At 38.9% G+C, this 25,899-nt stretch overlaps 1 protein-coding gene across 1 annotated transcript in view; it reads left to right on the forward strand.

Moving 5' to 3' along the window:
* The window catches only part of LOC124616263 (putative phosphoenolpyruvate synthase), a 317,495-nt gene that overhangs the window by 172,853 nt on the left and 118,743 nt on the right, over positions 1-25,899 (forward strand). Inside the window, exons 15-17 of the mRNA XM_047144567.1 lie at positions 237-394; positions 5,287-5,414; positions 13,127-13,271. Coding sequence (XP_047000523.1) covers positions 237-394; positions 5,287-5,414; positions 13,127-13,271 — 431 coding nt within the window. The remainder of the gene's footprint in view (positions 1-236; positions 395-5,286; positions 5,415-13,126; positions 13,272-25,899) is intronic.

A 25,899-nucleotide genomic window follows, 5' to 3' on the forward strand; every position in this document is an offset into this window, starting at 1 on the left:
TATTTTGTTTGTCATTCACAAATAAAGATTATGGGAGACCAGCTATTTCTTCATAGGGAGCACAGATTCTTATTTATTTTTATCAACATTTGCTAGAAGCCAGAGAACATTGTAATAAATCTCATCAACTTTTAATTTGATGAATTCATAGCTGGATCCTATTAGTAACAACATCTGTGAAATGAATATTGATATATAGCATTATGTAAAAATCACCCTTTTTTTCTCCTTCACAGATTCTACAGGTGGGACTGTTACAACAGAAATTTCTGTTGATACCTTAGTTAATGAACTTTGCCTCTCACCAGATGAAGCAATTGCCTTAGGAAAGATTGGAATTCAGCTGGAATCAATGTTTGGTAGTGCCAGAGATATTGAGTGGGCCATTTACAAGGTTATTCATTTATTTAATCATTCATCCATCTTTAAGTATTCATGCAGTTGATGTCATCATAATTAATTTTTTACATATTGGATTGATATGTTAGAAAACATGTCCAGTTGCACTTGCGGTCCTTTGCCATTCATGGGAAAGTGTTCTACCAAATTAGCTATCCAGGCATGACTCATGATCCATCCTCACTGTTCTACTTTTACAGTACCTTATCTCTTACCTTCCAAACTTCACAGAAGTTCTCCTGCATACCCTGTGAGACTTGCACTTCTGGAAGAATGGATATTGTGGAAACATGGCTTAGCTGCATCCTGGGGGGATTCTTCCCAGAATGAATTTTCGTTCTGCACCAGAGTATGTGCTGATATGAAACTTTCTGGTTGACTAAAACTGTGTGACAGACTGGGACTCGAATCTGGGACCTCCACTTTTCATGACACACACAAGCTTTAGCACAATGAATGAAAGTACAGGAAAACAACATGAGCAGTAAATCTAGACTTTGAAGCTGAACCTATTGGGTGCATACAGTCTCACACAAAGGAAAATCCAGAGGTCGTCTTACATATATAAATTAATGTGCACGATTTTTTTCTTAGTGAATTTGTAAAAACTTATAAATAAACATGAAAAGATGAACACTGTAGCATTCATTTATCCCACTCAAAATAGTGAAAATTTTGGAGTGTTAACAAAGCATTGCTTCTGCTTGGGGTAGCTAATATTACTTATTTAAATACAAGGGGAGTATAGCAAGTCATCAGAAAAAGCCAACAGGAGTAGTTTCTGATAGCTCCTTCTCTTTGTTAATGTGTATCTTGATTTTTTTACACATCCATTTTAAGTAGGTATCTGTGGCACATGTATGAACAAATGAGTGACTGACTGAATTACAAAATTATTCTTTTTTGCAAAAAAATTGATCTTGTGAATCCCGATGACTTCCTGTATGCAGGTAGCTATTCTGTCATTTATTGCTATATTTCTGATCATCTCTAGATTTTATCTATTTTGGCAAAGCTGTCAGCTTTTATTGGTGCATTATCTCCTTCCTTTACAATTATTCAGTATTTGCAGTAAGTAATAATAGTACTTTTGTGTACAGTAAAAATTTCTATTTCACACACATTTGTCTCCAACATTTATTTATTTTTTCTTCCTGTATATAAGTCTGCTGTTGTAGGCTTCAGCTAAGATATTTAATGCAGACTTAGCTACTGTGCTCCTCCAAGGTCTGGAAAAGGATAATGAGCTTTAAACTAAATGATTTTAAATTAATTATGGCTGCTCACCCTTTCATCATAATTCCTGTTTCTTTATTTTATCAGCATTACAGTTTTTTTAATCTTTCTCTGTGCCTCAAGATTCCCATTAATTATGTAAGTTATTACTATACTGTTTTCCATAACATATTACATCGTACAAATAAAACTACTGAGCAACTATGATGATACTATTTCATCCAAAGATTACATAAATAATTATGTCTTTCACAAATAAATTGAATCAGTTTTACCCTACCAACCAGTACGATACTCTCAGACTCATAATTTATTGCTTTAACAAACTCTTCAGACTATTTATGCTCAATGCCACTGTACACGACCACTTCTTACAAAACCCTAACAGTGACTCTCTTGCCCACATACATGCATTGACCAGTAGCACTTGGGCATTGCTGGCATTAATAGCAAGACAATGCCTACACCAGAAAAAAAGTCCCACTCAGCTTTGAAAGTTCCAGAAATCAGTGATTGGTAAGGAGCACAGTTTACTGTCATAATACTCCGTAAATTCCCCCTCCCCCCCTCCTCACCACCAGTAGAACTGTGTTTTTCAAAAATCACCAAAATGTTTTTTGGAAACCTGAAAATAAACTGAGAATCCTAAAAGATTTGATCCAACAACACTATCACCAGAGAAACAAATAATAACGTACAGGCAAACAACCCAGCAATGGCCCCATCCTCCTGAGTCATTTTGTTTGTCTTTTTGGTAAGAAGACATAGAAAACACATTGGTCACATATGTAGGCTAAATGACAATAAAAATACCAAAATTCCCTATAAAATATAATGTAATTGGATAGATAAAAGACATACTCACCAAGCAGTGGAGAACACGCACGTGCAAGCTTTCAGAGTCAGTGGCTTCTTCTTCCGACGGAAGGGTTGAAGGGGAAGGAAGAGGGGTGAAGGAAATGGACTGGAGATGTTTAGGGAAAGGCATAGATTTTGGAAAGGTCATCCAGAATTGCAGGTCTGAGGTGACTTACCAGAAGGAATGTGAAGGAAAGACTGACTGTTGGGGACTACACAAGATGAGATTTCAAAACTTGAGAGCTTAAAGGTGGAAGACAGGATAATAAGCAAGACAAAGATCACTTCTAAAACATTATGCACGAGTTCATGAGAGTAAAAAGTTAAGTGCATTGTATGTAACAGAGGTGGGAGGGGTACAGCAAACAATAGACAGGCCAGATAATGAAAGATGTAGAAAGCTACAGTGGAGTGAAGAACAGAGTAGTTACTGTGAATCCAGATGGCATGCATAGTGAAACAGGCACCATGGTCATGACTAACACACACACAAATTTCAAGCTTTCACATCCCCAGGTTGCTTCATCAGGAAAGAGGGAAGGAGAGGGAAAGATGAAAGGATGTGGGTTTTAAGGGAGAGGGTAAGGAGTTATTCCAATCCCGGGAGCGGAAAGACTTACTTTAGGGGGAAAAAAGGACAGGTATACACTCGCACACACACACACACACACACACACACACACACACACAGACACACACACATACCCATCTGCACATATACAGACCAAGCTCACTGTCTCACTTGTTTTCTATTCTTTTCACATTGTATGCAGTTAGTATAAATGATGCATAGCAACATGATATGTTCATATATTCATGACATGTACCAATGCAGAGTGTAGAGGTGATATAAAGAATACAGAGCTGATTAGTTGATTGGGCACCAATATTAACACAGCCTGTTACATTTCCTGTGAAGCAATTAAATGTGTAATAGTTGAGAAGACGTGTTAAAATGCAAGTTAATTTTGAAAAATGACAATTTTTGTAAATGTGTACTATGAAGTATAAGTTAAATTCAAAGATTAGATTAGTCATATGTGCACTAAAATTTATACACACCACTTCTTTCTGAAGGAGATATGACTGACACGGTATATAAATTGACTTTTCATTATATTACCCATAGTAGGTTGAAATGAAGCATGACACGTAAGCAGCAATCTTAGCATTCATAGCATTGTGGAGGAATATAAGTATATCTTAGTGACAGCGTTAAAGAATTTTGTGCACTGAAAATCTTCGTGGCTTAGGTCTTAATATTTCTGTGGTTAGAAATTCACTTATAACTCAATGACACTGCATTCATTTGGGTGACAGTTGATAATGAAAATAACATGGCGATGTCATTGACATGTAAAAGGTAAAAGAGAGCGACAATCAAGACAGACATTACTATACAAAATCAGTGAATTCTTCATACACTGCCTCACAAAAAAAGTGAAGCATGTGGAAGTCACAGTCAGAAGTTAGCGTACACACCTTCAGCAGGTATGTTAATGAATTGAGTTGCAATTCTCTGTGACTGGTAGAATTGTCTCCAGTGTGCATTAGCGTTATTTGTGTTTAGTGTTGTTACCAGGTCTGATAGGATATATGAGTGTTGTGAACAGTGTCAGATGTTGAGTGGTGACTGGAAAGGACACAGACATGGTGTGTATTTGTATGAGACAGCATTATCAGCGCATGACATAGTTTGAAAGAGGCCTCATTGTTGGTCTCCATTATGCCTCATGGTTGAATCATGCAATATCCACATTTGTGGGAAGTATGGGATGGTGGCTCAATGTTAAACTGTTTGAGGTCATGCAAGCAGGCATAGTCTTCGTCAAGGTTCTGGTCAACCATGTTTCACCACAATATGGGAGGGTCACTGTATTGTGCACCAGGACAGTGTCACTAGCAGCAGCTGGACTTCTATCTTCCCACACATTGGCTGCTGTTAACACCACAGCACAGATGGCTGAGTCTGGAGTGGTGACATGACCAGGAAGCATGAACTGTTGATGAATGGTGTCACATGGTGTTCAGCAATGAACCACATTTCGAGACTATCGTGGATGACCATCATCAATGAGAGGTTGCATTCTATTGATGTCTTGGGGAGGCACAGTGGTATTAACTCCTGGTGTCATGATGGGGACAGCCATCTGGTATGGTTTCAGGTCATGTTTAGTAGTAACTGAAAAAACTTGGATGGCATAGTGAGACATCGCAAATACCTTTTGTCCCCAAGTATTACCTCTCAAACGTTTGTGAACAGCATAATGCTCTTCTACACGTGAAATGTGTATCTATGAACTTCCTGCATGAGTTTGAAGTTCTCCTATGGACAGCAAGATCCCCAGATCTTTCTCTGACAGAACATGTGTGGAGTCAGTGTCAATGTCAACTCTGTCTCAGTGCCAGTACATGGGATGCAAAGAACCATCTGCAACAGTTGTGAGCCAGCTTGTGTCAGGAGAGGACACAACAGCTTTATGACACCCTTCCCAACTGAATCAGATCATGCATCCAGGCCAGAAGGAGTGCAAGGTCATACTGATAAGTGGGTTTTGTACAACCAAGACCTTTATAAATTAGACTTGATTTTGTAAAGAATGAAATAACATCGTATACTCTCTCAGCCCGTAAAGTTTCATTTCATTTCCTCTTCCCTTATGCTTGCTTCACTTTTTTTGTGATGCCTTGTCTTTCACAAGAATTATTGGTAATATGAATTTCTTTTCTGTAGATTAAAATATTAAAGTAATTGATCTGTATTGCATATTAAATGAGAATTCTCCCTTACAGGGAATTATTTATATTCTCCAAGCTCGACCAGTAACTGCGCTGCACTCTTGGAGTGATTTTGAGTTGCTTCATGAATTGGATAGCCCAGTGGCATCTGAAGAGGAATTTTTTACTACAGCAAATTTGGGGTAATTAATTTCATATGCAGTTATCTCAGATGATTCTCTAAACAGTTATACTGACAGTGTCCTTCTAGATGCAGTAAGTAAGATTCATATTGGTACAAAATAAATTGCACTTTTATTTAGTACAGTCTTACGTAATATAATGTGTGATTGTTAGTAGTGGTGGTAAGTTCCTACAGGACCAAACTGCTGAGGTCATTGGTCCTGTGATAGTTCATTGTTTTTGTGTGTTTGCAGTTGTGAGAGGGGGTGGCTTTAAATATGTTGCCTAAATATAGGTCTCAGTAAATACAATTTTGTGAACTGCTTTGGAAATGAAGCTACAGATAGCAAGGATATTGAATAGAGACAGAATATATCATGAACTCAGAATTTATTTTTAAAAGGTATAGCAAGGGTGAGACCCCTAGCACAACATTGTTCATGCCAATGCCAGATTTTATAGAGCTACAAAGGATTGTTGGAACATATGGCCAGACAGTGTCCTAATCTCTCTTCAAATAGTCAATCATTCTCACTTCACAGTGGCAGCCACATGTGTGCACACCAAATCATTGTATCTTTGCTCATATTTATTACACTACCAGCCATTAAAATTGCTACACTACGAAGATGACGTGCTACAGACATGAAATTTAACTGACAGGAAGAACATGCTGTGATATGCAGATGATTAGCTTTTGCTGGCCGAAGTGGCCGTGCGGTTCTAGGCGCTGCAGTCTGGAACCGCGAGACCGCTACGGTCGCAGGTTCGAATCCTGCCTCGGGCATGGATGTGTGTGCTGTCCTTGGGTTAGTTAGGTTAACTAGTTCTAAGTTCTAGGGGACTAATGACCTCAGAAGTTGAGTCCCATAGTGCTCAGAGCCATTTGAACCATTTGATTAGCTTTTCAGAGCATTCACACAAGGTTGATGTCGGTGGTGAAACCTACAACGTGCTGACATGAGGAAAGTTTCCAACCGATTTCTCATACACAAGCAGCAGTTGATTGGCATTGCCTGGTGAAACGTTGTTGTGATGCCTCATGTAAGGAGGAGAAATGCGTACCATCACGTTTCCGACTTTGAAAAGGTTGGATTGTAGCCTACCGTGATTGCGGTTTATCGCATTGTGACATTGTTGCTCGCATTGATCGAGATCCGATGACTGTTGGCAGAATATGGAATCGGTGGGTTCAGGAGGGTAATACGGAATGCCGTGCTGGATCCCAATGGCCTCGTATCACTAGCAGTTGAGATGACAGGCATCTTATCCTCATGGCTGTAACGGATCGTTCAGCCACATCTCGATCCCTGAGTCAACAGATGGCTACGTTTGCAAGACAACAACCATCTGCACGAACAGTTCGATGATGTTTGCAGCAGCATGTACTATCAGCTCAGAGACCATGGCTGCGGTTACCCTTGATGCTGCATCACAGATAGGAGTGCCTGCGATGGTGTACTCAGTGATGAACCTAGGTGCACGAATGGCAAAACGTCATTTTTTCGTATGAATCCAGGTTCTGTTTATAGCATCATGATGGTCACATCTGTGTTTGGCAACATCGTGGTGAACGCACATTGTAAGCATGTATTCATCATCGCCATACTGGCGTATCACCTGGCGTGATGGTATGGGGTACCATTGGTTACACGTCTCGGTCACCTCTTGTTTGCATTGACGGCACTTTGAACAGCGGACGTTACATTTCAGATGTGTTACTACCCGTGGCTCTAACCTTCATTCGATCCCTGCAAAACCCTACACTTCAGCAGGATAATGCATGACCGCATGTTGCAGGTCCTGTACGGGCCTTTCTGGATACAGAAAATGTTCGACTGCTGCCCTGGCCAGCACATTCCCCATATCTCTCACCAATTGAAAATGTCTGGTCAATGGTGGCCGAGCAACTGGCCCATCACAATACGCCAGTCACTACTCTTGATGAACTGTGATATCATGTTGAAGCTGCATGGGCAGCTGTACCTGTCCACACCATCCAAGCTGTGATTGACTCAATGCCCAGGGATATCAAGGCCATTATTACGGCCAGAGGTGGTTGTTCTGGGTACTGATTTCTCAGGATCTATGCACCCAAATTGTGTGAAAATGTAATCACATTTCAGTTCTAGTGTAATATATTTTTCCAATGAATACCAGTTTATCATCTGGATTTCTTCTTGGTGTAGCAATTTTAATGGCCAGTAGTGTATTAACTGTCCTGTGCATTTACATGGGAACAATGGGGAACCAGTTTTGATGTAGTCCGATTACAAGACATGTTCATTGGCTGATGACACAACAGCTGTGACTGTTGCCAGATAGAAAGTAAGTGAAATAGCTCAGTCTTATGTAAGAATTCATAGTACAGGTATTACCATAGCTGTGAAATTATTCATATGCATGCAAGTTTCTTGTATTCTCCATATAGTGTGGAACAATGACCAGAAACTTGTAGCAACACAAGAAATAAAAATATAATAGACTGTATTTTGTGATGTGAAAACTGATTACTGTAGCTAAAATACAGTAGATTGACCTTATTCCCAAAACAAACAAAATTGAGACACAGTAGGTAGTCAACTTCTTGTAATTTGAATGCACAGCCTATATAAATTATTTAAATGGCATCACTTAAATTAGTTAGTTTTGTGTTCCTCTTTAGGAACCAACACGGGCTCCAAAAACAACTATCTTGTGAAACCCAGCTTGCTCTGTTCATTCACAGGACAGAAAGCATTAGATACAGGCACCCAGATAGACACCATGTTCCTTGACTTTCAGTAGGTATTTGATACCCTTCTGCACTGTCTCCTAATGAACAAAATATGAGCACAAGGAATATCAGACATACTGTCTGATTGGACAGAACACAGCATGTCATTCTGAACAGAAAAAAGTCTTTGGTGTGCCTCAGGGGAATGTTGTAGGACCATTACTACTCATACCATAAATAAATGAACTCACACATAATGTCGGAAGTTCCATGAGGCTTTTCATGGATGATGCTGTTGTGTACAGAGAAGTCATGATGCTAGAAAATTGTAGCAAAATTCAGGAAGATCTGCAGAGGATTGACACTTGGTGCAAGGATTGGCCATTTACCCCCAACATAAAGAAATGTAACATATTACAAATAAATAGACAAAAAGACGTTGTATTGTATGATTACACAATTGCAGAATAATCACTGGAAGTAGTTGACTTTCACAACATATCTAGGAGAATGTGTATGGTACGATTTGAAGTGGAACAACCACATAAAATTAATTGTGAGTAAGGCAGATGCTAGACTGAAATTCATTGGAAGAACCATCAGGAAATGTAGTTAATCAGCAGTGGCAGTAGGACACAAAACATTCATTCAACCAATATTTGAATATTGCTAGTCAGCGCTAATCAGTTAGAGAGTGGGCCATATCTGGTTCATAAAGTAGTAAAGTAACAGCCACTACTATTTCAGAGAGCAATAGTGGAACCACAGAGTTTTCAGTCTGCCTTTTAACCTAGTAACAATCTCTCCTTGATGTGGTGATTCATCAATAATGACATGTGGTTTGTATTCCATATTAAACTGAAGGTTTCCTTTCCCCAGTTGGATGACAGGTTTTGTTTAGTTACATACGAGTTGCCCAAGTGACATTCAATTGAAAAATTAGCACCAGGGCTTTGAGCCACACGAAATTGTTATAGACAGACTCTATACAGCTCCTTCTTCTATACATATCCCCAGCATGATTTTCTCTCTGTATGTGAATACTAATCTCTGTAAGGATTTTGACATGGTTTTCACAGACTGCTTCGTGAGGAAGATTTGTCTATGTAATTTATTACTGTTATACTTACAGTGGCGGTCGAAATAATAGAGCCACCTCTATTGACGAGATTAAGAACTAGGATATCTATTAGTTCGCGAAATCGCCATGAGTGCCGTGTTGTCAGTCCCTTGTAGACAACATCAGGGAAGACGTTGCTGCTATCTTTAGTCGTCCGAAAGGAAGCGTTTGAGCTAGACGTGTGAAAAGAGGCATAAAGGTAAGAATCTTATGGGTCAAAATAATAGAGCCGCTTTACACATGTGCCTTTAAATTGATTTTTATGCAGTTGTTTTGTATGTAAATTGACGTGTGGTTTTGTTTACATTCGTCTAGATGGGCAGAGCAAAGCATACCAGTGAAGATGAGCGTATAGTAATGTTCCGGATGTTCAAAAGTGGGATGTCCATGAATAAAATAGCCAATGTCTTGCACGTTTCGCGAAAACGAGTCCAGAACGCCATGAGACGGTCAAAACAAACAAAGCCGCAGGTGGAGAACAGGGGGCGACCTTGTGTAACTACTCCTCGCGTAGACAGACTCATCACTAGGGAAGTGAAGAAAGACCCATTTTTGTCAACACCACGACTGAAAGCCATTTTGTTTAGCGACGAACATGATGTTCAACCATCAACCTCAACGATTCAAAGACGACTGAGATCTGCAAAATTGAATGGGCGCATTGCAAGAAAGAAGCCACATGTTTCACAAGCTAATGTTCGGAAAAGGTTAGCCTTTGCCCGGAGAAATGAACAAAAACCTAATACTTGGTGGAGGAACATCCTTTGGTCCGATGAATCCAAGTTTAATAGGTTTGCCTCAGACGGAAAAGTCTATGTGCGCCGCCCACCAAACCAGGAATTTAATCCCAAGTACACTTTAAAAACTGTGAAATACGGTGGCGGAAGTGTTATGGTATGGGGATGTTTTTCGTGGTACGGCATTGGTCCAATACACCGTATCAACGGCATAATGAACGCAGAAATGTACAAAGACATCTTGGCAAATGTGATGCTGCCTTATGCTGAAGAGGAAATGCCGCTGAAATGGAAATTTCAGCACGATAACGATCCAAAGCATACTGCAAGGATCATAAGGCAGTTTGTTCAAGAGCACAATATCGAAGTATTAGAGTGGCCACCTCAGTCCCCTGACGCATCACCCATTGAGAACTTATGGGAGATCTTAGACCAGAGAATTGACCGCTCAAAAGCTACATCGTCAGAAAAACTGTGGGAAGAAATCCAGAGAGCCTGGTATGCGATCAGTAGCGACGAATGCAGGCGTTTAGTAGACTCTATGGGTAAGAGGTGCAGGGCAATCCTAAAAAATAAGGGTTACCCCACGAAGTACTAATGCAGTCCTATGCAAAAAAGACTGTTCCTGTACGTTTCATAAGACTGAGATCAAGTACAATATATTTGTTTCAATTGGCTCTATTTTTTTGACCCTGTGGTCTGGTATTCTTTTGAATATTATCGATTATTCCTGATTATTTTGTGTTGTGTTATCGATATAACTGACTATAGTACAATGTGACTCGGTTGTAATGGTTTCCATCATAGTTCAAATATGTCAAGTAATAAATGTGCACTTTATTCCAAACCTTTGCCAGGTGGCTCTATTATTTTGACTGCCACTGTATATTCTAAAGGATAATTTCTGTTTATGTAATACTAGTGACCCATCAAAGCTTCACATGATTAGCAATAAATATCTGTGTATTTGCTATCTGGCTGATTTCTATATTTTGTCAAACAACTTAATCTACAACCATGGAGCTCAGTCACCATTATTATGGATAAAATAAAGTATGCAATGTGTATTAGGACAAAAACAGCTGCTTCAAAAGAGCCATTGCTTGTCCTGCAACTCTACCCAGCTGTATTTTTATCTACTACTTCATATAAGAATTTATTTAACTTTGCTCAAAAAACTGTCAGCTGTCTTTCTACTGGAGAATTTAAAAATCTGTTCAGCATGAACATCAAAGGCAAAACTAATGTAGATCTCACAGTCCAGTTATTTTGATAAATTGCTGAAATAGTGACCTACAAGTGACTCTTAGATTCTGCTTGTGAAGTCATCTGGAGCCCTCCAGTATTCTACTCAATGTTCACCAACAAATGTTATAAACCCTTGCACCAGAGTAGGACACTCCAGCATGAACCCCAGATGGGAATGTACAATACACTGGGATACTATTGTTGCCTCCAGAGTTGTGTGGGTAAATTTTACAGTTCATTCCAAATTCATTCCTGCTACTAATCACAAATACCCTTAGGTAGCAAATACATTGTCATGCAATTGCAAGAATCCTCAAATTCCTGAAGAGGCCCAATCAAGATGAAAGGCCATCAACACATCTGCTGGGTGGATTCGATCAGGGACCTACTGTAATTAGTGAATTCTTCCTGAATTACAAGATTCAAGTAAATCAATCATATTACAGACAAATACTGTGAAAGAGAGATTCGTTCTTAAAATTATAGGAAGACATTACTATTATAGTAATTATATATTGATTTATAGTCTAATAATTCCTGTGTTTCAACATCTACCAAGATGCAAGTCTTTCAAATGGATGACATTTTAGCAACACTTGTGTCCCTAACCTACCCGAGTAATTGTACTGTTGAAAGGGGATAAACAGTTTAATGTGGAACCTGTACCAAGACTCATTCCTGGTGAATCTTTGCATCATTGAGAGATGAAAGCTATGTTAAAGACATTCTGAAATAATCTGTGGTCTGACCAGGATTCAATCCAGAGACGTTTCAGTTCCCAGACATACGTTTTATCACTAGGGCAACAGGTTAGGTGATTAACAGTAACTAGTGAAAACAGCAGAAGAAACAAGTTGCAGGAGAGACTGTTGTATCTGGAGGATAGTGTGCCTAGGAACACACAATGTTTTCTGGTCAGTGTTTCAATCTAGTGATTGATTTTAGAATCACATGAAGGAACACACACTAAAGACCGCCCTAAGCAGAGAGAGAGAGAGAGAGAGAGAGAGAGAGAGAGACATGAAGCTGTGTTTTGTGCAGTATTCATAGATATTACAAGTCCTGTGTACGTAAGTGCCATATAAGATTTTTAAACTTTTTTTAAGGTTAGTGTTAATTCTTAAGTTACAGAGTTTTATTGCAATAGGTTACATAACATGTTGACAGCTGAGCCATACTTCATCAGTCATGCACAAACAGAATAGTTTCTTTACCATGGAAAATATGAAGTTGCAAATCAACTGAATTTCTTTAATATCTTAACAATTCTACCTATCTCAGAAATGGAACATTGCGTTAGTTACCAATAGCTTCTGTTTCATAATGTTTTTAACCTGGAGCTGCGTTTTTGAATCTATTTCTCCTTAATTTCATCACACTTGCTCAATATTGTTATGGGGTAGAGTACTAACGTAACACCTAGACTGTTAAATGTGGCACTAACAAGATTTTACCAACTGCACCACTCTTCAATCTAAATAGAGTATGTGTTACCAGGTACACGAGCAAGCTGTACCTTGGAACAGTTTTGACATTTGGAAAACTCCTGTTTTCCCAGAGTAATTTATCTAATTTGATAAAACAGCTGCAGCACACATAAAGTGACTGCTATCGTTTCAAAACAGAATAAAAAAAGATATTATACTTCAGTTACATGGCTGGTTGGAGGCAAATGTCTGAAAAGTGTTCCAAGCTACAACACTCTCTCTTACTATCAATTTCTAAGTAAATTATCATAAACATAAGACCAACTCTGATTGGGTATGAAGTACAAAATTAATATGGCTCCTCACTAGCATGAATTTTACTGCTATTTAACATCAATGTTATTTATCAGGTTGGAGTGTACTGTAAGATAGGTCCACATTATTCAACTTCAGTAATATTGTTATCAGCCTTTTTATCTTGCAGAGAAGTATTTCCGGAGGGTACTTCACCTCTGAGTCAGTCATTTGTGATACCATTGCTCAATAATGGTATGAAGAAGGTCATGCGGTCTTACTATCTTGATCAGTTACATCTGTCTCATCATCATGCTTTCATGAATGTTTTAAATGTAAGTACAAAGCAAAAATATTTTCACTTCTCTAATGTTCTCTCATGTTCAGCAGTTAGTGAATGTTTAGTTTACTGGATCTTTAGACTATTGCTGTGGCCTCATCAAAATTGTTCAGTAGCATTGGTGTTAAATGCAGGAGTTTTTTCCTGACTATAAGAAAACACTTGAAAATCTAACATTATTTAAGCAGGTTGAGTTAATTGATCTAAAAAAAACTAAAGCAAATATAGTGTGTAATTTAACACCTACAAATTATGACTCAGATCTTTTTGTGGCATGTTTTTGTAGTTAACTACAGATGGTAGGCAATAAATGATTCAGTTGACAACAATGAAATAAGTAGACAAAGCCCATCAAAATCTTAAAAGACAGCTGTGATTGTTTATTTTCTCTGCACATCACTATTTTACATAGTTACATTCATTGTGCTAATTTTCATAGTCAGTAATTACATTGCATTATTGCATGTCACTATTTTACAAAGTTACATTCATTGTGCTAGTTTTCATAGTTAGTAATTATATTGCATTATCATTAGAAGTTATTAAAGAATTCATTTATTATTTTGTGAAACTGTCATATTTCATTCTCCATATTTTGTTTGAAAATCTTTTACCCACATTACAGTCACAAATAATAATAATTTTTTAAATGCAGAAATGGAACTGTCAGGTGACAGATATTAATTTAACTGTCAGATTTAGAAACAGAACTAATTTGAGGAGTCCATTCTACCTCATATACAAACATCAAAAAAAGTTTTGCATCACCCAGGTACCCAGAACTCCTGAAGATAGACGTTGACTGTGGATATTGTATCACAGACACAGTCCGTTTGACTGTTTAGAGATGTCACTAAAATTTTCCAAAGATGTAAACAACCATGCATGAGCAGTGCCTATAAGGTGGAGGGATCCGACAGCCAATCAGTTCCAGTCATTCCACCAGGAAGGAGTTACACAGCTCATGTTGTCTGTAGGTTAACCATGCCTAGACAGTCAGTACTGCAGTTTGATCGGATCCACGTAGTTACTTTGTGCTAGGAAGAGCTCTCAACAAGGGAAGCGTCCAGGAGTCTTGGAGTAAACCAAAACAATGTTGTTAGGAGATACAGAGAGACAGGAACTGTCTATGACATGCCTCGCTCAGGCCGCCCAAGAGTTACTATTGCAGTGGATGACCACTACCTATAGATTATGGGTTGGAAGAACCCTGACAGCAATGCCACCATGTTGAGCAATGCCACCATGTTGAATAATGCTTTTTCTGCAGCCACAGGACGTTGTGTTATGACTCAAACTGTGCGCAATGGGTTGCATGATCCATAGCTTCGATCCTGACACCCATGGCAAGATCTGTCTTTGCAACCACGACACGATGCAGCACAGTACAGATGTGCCCAGCAACATGCCAAATGGAGGATTGGCATCATATTCTCTTCACTGATGATGTAACATATGCCTTTGACCAGGCAATTATCAGAGACATGTTTGGAGGCAACCTGGTCAGGCTGAATGCCTTAGACACACTGTCCAGTGATTGCAGCAAGTTGGAGGTTCCCTTATGTTTTGGGGTGGCGTTATGGGCGGCCGACGTACGCTACTGGTGGTCATGGAAGTCACCATAACAGCTGTATGACATGTGAATGCCATCCTCCAACCAATAGTGCAACCATATCGGAAGCATATTGATGAGGCATTTATCTTCATGAACAACAGTTCATGCTCCCTTTGTGCACATCTTGTGAATGACTTCCATCAGGATAATGACATTGCTCTACTAGAGTGGCGAGCATGTTCTCTAGACATGAACGTTATCGAACATGGCTCGGATAGATTGAAAAGGGCTGTTTATGGATCATAGGACCCAGCAACAACTCTTGAGGGATCTACGCTGAATTGCCTTTGAGGAGTGGGACAATCTGGACCAACACTGCCTTGATGAACTTTTGGATAGTATGCCATGACTAGTACAGGCATGCATCAATGCAACAGCATGTGCTACTGGATATTAGAGGTACCGGTGTGTTCAGCAATCTGGACCACTACCTCTGAAGGTACTGCTGTAGGATGGTACAACATGCAACGTGTTCTTTTCATGAGCAATTAAAAGGGTGGAAATGATATTTATGTTGATCTCTTTGTTCCAATTTTCGGTACAGGTTCTGGAACTCTCGGAACCAAAGTGATGCAAACTTTTTTGATGTATGAATACAGGGTGGTCCATTGATAGTGACCGGGCCAAATATCTCACGCAATAAGCATCAAACGAAAAAACTACAAAGAACGAAACTCGTCTAGCTAGAAGGGGGAAACCAGATGGCGCTATAGTTTTCCCGCTAGATGGCGCTGCCATATGTCAAACGGATATCAGCTGCATTTTTTTAAATAGGAACCCCCATTTGTTATTACATATTCATGTAGTATGTAAAGAAATATGAATGTTTTAGTTGGACCACTTATTTCACTTTGTGATAGATGGTGCTGTAATAGTCACAAATGTATAAGTATGTAGTATCACGCCAGTGCGGACAGTATTTGCTTCATGATACATTACCCATGTTAAAATGGACTGTTTACCAATTGTGGAAAAGATCAATATCGTATTGATGTATGGCTATTGTGATCAAAATGCTCAACGGGTGTGTGCTATGTATGCTGCTCGGTACCCTGGATGACATCATCCAAGTGTCCGGACCATTTGCCGGATAGTTACGTAATTTAAGGAAACAGGAAGTGTTCAGCCACATGTGAAACATCAACCACGACCTGCAAAAAATGATGATGCCGAAGTAGGTGTTTTAGCTGCTAATCCGCACATCAGTAGCAGACAAATTGCGCGAGAATCAGGAATCTCAAAAACGTTGGTAGTGAGAATGCTACATCAACATCGATTGCACCCGTATCATATTTCTAAGCACCAGGAATTGCATGGTGATGACTTTGAATGTAGTGTACAGTTCTGCCACTGGACACAAGAGAAATTATGGGACAATGACAGATTTTTTGCACACGTTCTATTTGACGACGAAGCATCATTCACCAACAGCGGGAATGTAAACCGGCATAATATGCACTATTGGGCAACAGAAAATCCACGATGGCTGCGACAAGTGGAACATCAGCAACCTTGGTGGGTTAATGTATGGTGCGGTATTATGGGAGGAAGGATAATTGGCCCCCATTTTATTGATGGCAGTCTAAATGGTGCAATGTATGCTGATTTCCTATGTAATGTTCTGCCGATGTTACTACAAGATGTTTCACTGCATGACAGAATGGCGATGTACTTCCAACATGATGGATGTCCAGCACATAGCTCACGTGCTGTTGAAGCGGTATTGAATAGCATGTTTCATGACAGGTGGATTGGTCGTCGAAGCACCGTACCATGGCCCACACGTTCACCAGATCTGACATCCCCGGATTTCTTTCTGTGGGGAAAGTTGAAGGATATTTGCTATCGTGATCCACCAACAACGTCTGACAACATGTGTCAGCGCATTGTCAATGCATGTGCGAACATTATGGAAGACGAACTACTCACTGTTGAGAGAAATGTTGTTACATGTATTGCCAAATGCATTGAGGTTGATGGACATCATTTTGAGCATTTATTACATGAATGTGGTATTTATAGGTAATCACACTGTAACAGCATGCGTTCTCAGAATGATAAGTTCACAAAGGTACATGTATCACATTGGAACAACTGAAATAAAATGTTCAAACATACCTATGTTCTGTATTTTAATTTAAAAAACCTACCTGTTACCAACTGTTCATCTAAAATTGTGAGCCATATGTTTGTGACCATTACAGCGCCATCTGTCACAAAGTGAAAAAAGTGGTCCAACTAAAGCATTCATATTTCTGTACGTACTACGCGAATATGTAATAAAAAATGGGGGTTTCTATTTTAAAAAATGCAGTTGATATCCGTTTGACCTATGGCAGCAACATCTAGTGGGCCAACCATAGCGCCATCTGGTTTCCCCCTTCAAGCTAGACAAGTTTCGTTCTTATCAGTTTTTTCGTTTGATGCTTATTTCGTGAGACATTTGGCCCAGTCACAATCAATGGACCACCCAGTATTGTGGCCATATATAACCATAGCATTTTATAGGCATAGAATTTTATGCACAACCTCTGTTGTGTCAAAAAAAAAAAAAAATTGAAATGTGTAGACTCTTTGGTTATTAATATGGTTTCTTAACTTCAAGCAATAGATGTTCTTTGTGATTTATGATTAATGGGGTAGAACTTACTGTTATTCTTTGCGTAAAATAAACTGTATTTTCACACATTTGGTGACTGGGGGTTTCCCAGTCATGCACCAGTATTGCATGTGCAGAAAGATAAAACATATCTTATGTTTGTTTTTGCATCAACAGCACCACACAGACCTACTCATGAATAAATGCAGTGCATAATTTGCACCTACCATGAAGAACATTCATTCTGTGTAGTCGTGATGTACCCATCCACAAGCATCACAACCATCTCCACCAGGATAAAGAGTGCTGTGCAGGCACTGCAAGGACAAGTAACCAAATTACCTAAGCAAGTTGTGGCCCTAAAAATATGGCACTCCTCACTTGCATTTAATAGCAGTGATCTTCCAACAGAAACTAGCATTCATCCTCCATTGAAAATATCTGCTGGTATCACAGAAAATTTGGAGCTGTGTCAACTAACCTGTGACAAGAAAAATGCTGTCAGAAATCAGCAGCAGTGGTAGCTAATTTCAAACTAAGGAATCGTTTACTGTTCACAGAAGAGTGCTCTACCACACTAAAATTCTTCATTGATACAGGTGCTGACATCTTGGTTTACCCTTCTTCGCATAATCCACAGCAAAATGAGTCAGCTGTTTTCTGGAAATGGGTCTTCCATCAAGACCTATGAACACATCACCTCACATCCAAACTTCAACCTTTGACATGAATTCATTCAGAGATTCATTGTCACTGACATGCTTATCATTTTTAGGACTCCTCCCAAATCTTTGTCATTGACTCCCGCATGACTCTACAACATAGGTGACTTCAGTGCCATGTCATACACAATGGCATCAAACTGACAGTTCCCTGAAATCACCCAGCTATTGCCTATTCCCGCACAGGTAAAACACTCAGTGTACATCACATTGTCACCATGCCAGGACAGTTCATTCAAGATCTTGTACGTCTCCAGACAAAATCAAGATCACAAAGCAACAGTTCATTTTTCATGTTAGCACAAGAAATCTGCCATCTTTCACATAATTCTTGAGCTCACCACACCTTGTGGTGACTATCTTCAGCTTAATGCCAGAATGATACCATGTTCCTACCCTGTGTCACATATCGAAGAGTTTGCTATGCACATTTATGGTGAGACAGTTTTCCTGTGATCTACCTCGTCCATGCTTTTTCTCATTTATGTATTTCAACAGAAAATATTTACCCAAAACAACTGTTTGCACTCCATTTGGACTCTACAAATATCTGAAAATGTGATTTGGACTGTACAGTGCCACCCAGACTTTCCACCACTTCATGGATGATATAACTAGACACCTAAGAGTTCTTTTACCTCTATATCGATAGCTTATTTGTAAAGTCATTTGGTGAGGCATTGCATCTAGCACCTACAGCAGTCGTTCACAAGACTACAAGAGTGGGAGCTTACCTATTACATTATTAAAATATGGTTTTGGAGTGATGGAAGTAAAATTCTTATGTACCTTATCAATGCACAAGCAGTTCTACACAACCTACTACAAATATGTGAATTAGGTAGTTTTTTGGGCTTGACAAATTTTTATCAACACTTTATGCACAATTATGAATTGTTGGCAGTGCCTCTCAAAAATTCCTTAAAGAGTTGCATTGGAGATACACTACAGTGTATTGATGGAAAGAAGTCATCATTCTCCAGAGTGAAAGCTGATATTCCAGAGGCAGCATTATTAGCTCGTCCTCTTTGCGACACACCTCTCGCAGTTATGGTGCACGCTTCATCAGGTGCCTCTGGACATCTATTACAACAATGTGTACAAACATGATTGACAATATCTATATCTTATCAATAAAAAATTGTCACTATCACAAGCAAATTTGTCAGTGTATGACCACAAGCTCTATCCAACATATTCTTCGATCAAAAAGTTTTGCCACATGCTTCAAGGTCAACATCTCAGTTGTATCACAGACCATAAGACACTTGCATTTGCCTTCTATCAGACACCAGATAAAACATCATCATTCCAGTTGTGACATTTGAACTTCATTGTGCAATTTACTACAGATATATAACATGTTGATGGTGAGCAGAATGAACTAGCATGTGTCCTACCTCACATTGACACCAATTAAGAGGGACTTGACTTCATAGCACTTGCCAATACCCAGGAAGGAGGTAACAAACTGCAGATATTCTTCGAAATGTCATCAGGCTTGCATCTCTGATACACTCAGGTAGCACAAGCAAACATAGCTCTGTGCTATGTTGCATTAGTATCACAAGCATGACCAATTGTTAGAGCAGATTTCTGCAAGTAGGCAGTTTCCTTTCTCCATAGACAATCTCATCCAGGAGTAAAGGTTACTACACAACTAATGAAAAAGGCATTTGTTAGCCCAAATATTCAGATGAATTACTAGACATTTGTCCACCAGCGAATCACTTGTCAGCTCAACAATATAACGCAGCATGTTACAGCTATACTTGGTTCTTTCACCCCACTGAAACAATGATTTGAGCATGTTCACATCAACATCATTGGACCTTTACCACCATGAGAAGAATTAAATACTGCCCCATAGTGATTGACCATTTATCTCATTGGCCTGAGGCCTATCCAGTGTAAGGTGCATCAGCAGCAGCTGTAACCACAACCTATTGCCCACTTCTGCTTTCTCCTCAACATCACTACCAGCCAAGGCAAACATTGTGAATCACATCTCTTTAAAGTATTTTCACCATTGCTTGGAATGAACTGAATTCAAAGCTGTACCTACCATCATATTGCTAATGATCTTGTGGAACAGCTCCACCAACATTTAAAGGCCTCACTTAGTTGCCATGCCATAGAGCATTGGACTGACAGCTTCCCTATTGTCATACTAGGCCCCTGAGTGGCTTTCAATGAAGATCCCAATGTGACAGTGGGTGGATTAATGTATGGACAGAACCTTGAGTGCCTGGCAAGTTCTTCACTGATACATCCGGAAGTAAAGCTCCAGAGTTAATACAAAATGTATGCTCACAGATTTGCAGGCTCCATCTGGATGTTTCAGAAGAACGTACTATCCAGTAACCATTCATTTTCTATGATTCACAGTCCTGTAAGCAGATTTTTGTGTAACATGATGCCGTTCAATAACCTCTCCAAAAACCATAGTATGGCCCATACATGGTACAGACACGCCACAACAGCACCTTCAATGTTGCCGCCAATGGCACATAACATCCAGTGACAGATTTAAGCCAATCTCTACTCCAGGCAAGACACAACGGTTCAGGGACAACAACTAACAATGAAACACTACCTACTTTTGATTCTACTGGGACATCAGAATAACCTTGTCTTCCATCACCACAACCTGTGCCTCCAAGTAAACCTTCAGTCACAATTCATTTTGGGCATCACATATGATTCAACACCAAACATCAATGATACTTGAATGGAAGTGATGTGGATGGTAAATCATCAGTTACATTTTATGTGCAATATAGACCTTTTGATTATTCATGTTGTCTCTGAACTTTAAACAAATAAGCAAATTATAGGTGTTCTTTGTGTATACAACCATGCAGTGTATTTAACTATTATATTATATCTAAAAACAAAGATGATGTGCCTTACCAAACGAAAGTGCTGGCAGGTCAATAGACACACAAACAAACACAAACATACACACAAAATTCAACTTTCGAAACAAATGGTTGCTTCATCAGGAAAGAGGGAAGGAGAGGGAAAGACGAAAGGATGTGGGTTTTAAGGGAGAGGGTAAGGAGTCATTCCAATCCCGGGAGCGGAAAAACTTACCTTAGGGGGAAAAAAGGACGGGTATACATTCGCACACACACACACATATCCATCCGCACATGCACAGACACAAGCAGACATTTGTAAAGGCCTTTGTTTTTAGATATATTTTTCCCACGTGGAATGTTTCCCTCTATTATATTCTTAACTATTATATTATGTGTTTAATAAATTTTATAATTATACAATACCTCCTGATGATACTGCAATGTTTTAATATTAGCTTTTTTGTCATTATCGGTGGAATGCAGAGCAAGTCTTGCTACAGTAACACAATATCAGCCAAATATCAATAAAGAGCTTGATAAATTTAATGCTTGCTAAATTAAATGTTTGGGATAGGAGTAGGCACTGAGTTCTCTCACTTAAAGGATGCAAAGACTTCGGAGGATGATATGATCTTCCCTTAAAGTGATTCACTCATTTTAGTGATTAAGGATAAAATCCCTAGATCTCTGAGGGACCATGGTCCCACATAGAATCATTTTGAGACTGTCACACTTATATCCCTACATTCTGGCCACATTGTAGATAAAATAGTGCAGTTACAAATGTAGGCTATCTGAGATACATGTGCAATACTTCCTTTTTTATGTTGTTAAATAGCCCTTGCAGGGCACTAAATTGCTTTATTAATTATTAGTGTTCATAATGCTGCAGAGATAAGAACAATATAAAATCAAAGAAAATGACATTCCAATTAAAATTAAAACAAAACAAACGGACAGAAATGTCTGAAACACGACTGTATTTTGTTGTGTTGGAATGTCTCCACTTTTGGTGCTACCACAAGGATTTACTGTCAGCTGCAAAGCAGATGCTCCACCAAACGTGCAGAATGCCTGGCTTGTATGGATATTTGAAGCACAAGCTGCTTGGGTCTGCCTTTGTGATGTTTGCTCTGGCGAAGTTGTTTGTTGAGATATCAGTGGAAACAAGCTTGGCATTGGTCCTTCCTCAGTAATTGGTGCCTTTGTTATCACTTGATTGGGGGCCTGGAAATTGTCAGACAACTTCACTCTCTCTATTGAAACTATTGTGAGTGTTCCATTATAGCATATCTCCACTGTATGTTTGTCTCAGCATAATATCTTGTAAGGTCCAAAATACAGTGGCTGCAACACTGCAACGGTGGCTTGATAACATCCATTTGGAGTATAATATGGGTACACTGTTGTATATCTTTCAGGGCAAAAGTTTGTAGAGTTCCATGTCTGGTTCATGGATTTGTGTCCAATTGAAATGGCTGTTGTTGTAACAGATCAATAAATATTAGTTATGTGCCAGTCCATATTGTCATAGAAGTCATGTATTCAATGAAATTGGCTGAGATGCAGATATTCTTGCTGAATACTATTTCCACAGCAGAAATGCCAATAACAGTCTGTATTACACATTATAGCTGCCTTAAAGGTCTTGTGCCATCCCATTTTTTGTGAGCAATACCTGATAGTTTTATGGTAGTTCATCCCACACAGTTTGGCTAGGTTTTGGAGTAGAAATGATACAGATTGTCTACCTCTATCAGTCGTTAAATGTGTCGGTCAACCAAAACATGCTATCCATGTGATCAAAAAGGCCTTTGCCATTTTCTCAGCTGAAATGTCAGTGGCAGGAACAGCCTCTGTCAATTGTGTAAGCCAATTAATAAGTGTAGTTAGTGGAATCCCTCTGATTGGAGTACTGCCCCCCCCCCCCCCAAAAAAAAAGTTGATAGGTATTAGGTATATGCACAAATCTTTCAGAACTGTCAGGGACTGGATTGTCCCCAAAGGGGTTGGGGAGGTGGGCTGATTGTGACAGTGTAACATCCTACTTCACCACTTTCACAGACGAAACATTCCAGTGCCCACCTTTTACAGTCCCTGTTTAATCAGGGCTGCACAAAGCACTCTGCCAGTTGTTGTGGCATGTTTTTATACCTGGATATGTCATGTCATGAACACTAAGAAATGCTTTCCTGCGGTAGGTCACCAGTGCAAAAGGATGGTGTCTGTGTGTAGACACATTGCACCAATTTTCAGACTTAAATTTAGTCAACCACGCTTGCACAAGAGGTGTGTAGGTACATGTTTAAAGATCCCCAGCTAATTGAAAAGTTAAAATTTATTAAAACCAAAAAATGAAACACCAATCCACCATTAGCAAAGACATTAATTATGGATGCCCAGTAAGGTGCAGACAAATGAAAAAAATTCATTCATTTTTTGTACATGATTTTGTTTCTCACTCTCTTGTATATAGAAGGTCTGTTAAGAAGTGCTGTTCAGAATAAGATGGGCTATGAGTGTTTTGTATCATACATGTTTCAAACTAAGAAAAGCTTTGATACAGGTATTGAGTATTTTTTATTCGAGTGAAGTGACACCAAGTAAGGAGGATCTATTTATTTATGACATGCACTGGTGTACTTGGAGTCCACCACCTGCATCTACAATTGAAATGTAAGAGGAGAAGTCCAATAGCCTAAAAATTCATACAAGCACAGAACATTTCTAACAACACAAATGCAATATCCCCTTTTAAATCTTTTTATATGCATATGTATTTAATAATTTTTCTTATTTTTATTATAACACAGAGGCCAAAAAATCTTGCAACTGTTGGTCATTGCCTGTCAAGTCACTAACTTGTTAAAATTAATGCTTTATGGTACACTGTTTGTACATGAAGGGTAATCTGCACAAAGTTCTCTGCCCCTGATATGTGCTGTTTGTCAGCTGTGAATTGTGTTATAAATTCTATTTGCTCTTTTGTCTTGAAGAATTGCATTTGCTATACTGCTTGAAAAAAATGCTAGGGCTTAATGGTCAGTGAATATAGTGAGATCCTTAGCTTCAAACGATGCCCAGAAGTGCCTGATAGCTTCAAAAAGCACCAGCAATTTTCTGTCATATGCAGTCCATTTTTTGCTGTGCATTCATTCTCATGAAAAGAAGTATGGAAGGGGCTGCCAAGCACAATTAATGTATTGCTGCAAAACTGCATGTATTACTATTTGACTGGCATCTACCACAACAGCCAAAGGTGCCAAAGGAAGAGGCTGTGGTAAAAGTGTCACACTGACTGCACTTTCTTTCACTGTGTTAAATGCCTGTTGCATTCCAGATGACCAAATGATGCTGGACTTACATTTGGTATTGGTGCCTGCAAGTGCTGCTGTGAGGGCTTTCTCTGCTAGCTGTTGACAGTAAAAAGGAAGTAGGAAGTTGCACTTGCTGTGTAACCTGCACCTTTTCTGCTAATGGAGAAATAACCAAATATTCCAAAAAAGCTACTTGTTTTTTGTCCTAGCACAGACTTCTTGTTATTGATTATGGTTATGCAATAGTCACTGAGACATTGGAAAACCTGTATCAAGTGGTATGGATGTTTTGGAAAAAATCATTATATCATCATTACAAGAAAAACAGAAATTTATTCCACATAAAACTTCATCCATAAATTTTTGCCATGTCTGAGCCACATTTATACATCTAAAAGGCATGTCAACTTGTTTGAAAAACCAAAAAGGATAATTATGGCACTCATGGGTATGTCCTCTGCTGCTACTGGAATCTACATGTAAGTTCTTGCACAATCCCTGACACTAACAAAATATGATCCTACTAACATGATGTTAAATTCTTGCAAATTCAGCGCTGAATACTTATCTAATGTTGTCATTGCATTTTGTGCCCAGAAGTCACAACATAGTCTCCACGTTATATCATTATTGGGAACCAAACATAGTGGGAATGTCCAAGGACTGTCAGAGTGTTGAGTTATACCATTTTTAGTAGCTTCTCAAACTTCTCTGTTTGGTTATTGCCAGGCGATCTGGTGGTATTGTCCACAAGATTAGATTAGATTAGATTTACTTTCATTCCAATTGATCTGTAGTGATGAGGTCGTCCAGGATGTAGAACATGTGAGAAAAACAACAATACATGACAAATATTTACAACTCAAACAAATAAGCTAATGTACCATTCCACAGGTCCCAAGTGGGATGATCGTCATTTTTTTAATGAACACTGTATGTATGAAAGAATCATTTTACAAATACTAATGCACTGAATTTAAAATAAAAAATTTTATTTATTTATTATGTAATAAATGTGTAATACTACTACTATAATACTTATTTACAATGAACACATTACTGCACTGAAATTGTGCAGAAGTTATATTGTACTTATGTATATACACACACAAATCAATTGGTTCTACCGAGAAATTCATCAATGGAGTTGAAGGAGATGGCCACCAATAATGCAGATACTGGAGGGCAAGGGGTAGCCAAGATAAAATGTCTTGTATTGTGTTTCAGAGCTTTCTCCCCACTGTATGGTGTAGAGATTGTAGAGAACTGCTGAAGCAGCTGAGTAAAAACGTTTGTAGCTGATGATTCTTGCTCTCTTATAAATTGAGATATCTGGGTGCCTTTACTGATGGTGCCTGAAGCGTTGTTGTTGAAAGAACTGTTCTTGACATCATCCAGAAAACTGAAATGAGCCAAGAAATCTGCTCCTACTACTAGCTCTGAAACACCTTCTATAATAAATTTCCATTGGTACTTGATCCAGAGGCTAAGTTTAGTTGTAGAGTT

The sequence above is a fragment of the Schistocerca americana genome, chromosome 5, assembly GCF_021461395.2.
Source record: "Schistocerca americana isolate TAMUIC-IGC-003095 chromosome 5, iqSchAmer2.1, whole genome shotgun sequence".
Classification (NCBI taxonomy): Eukaryota; Metazoa; Arthropoda; class Insecta; order Orthoptera; family Acrididae; genus Schistocerca; species Schistocerca americana.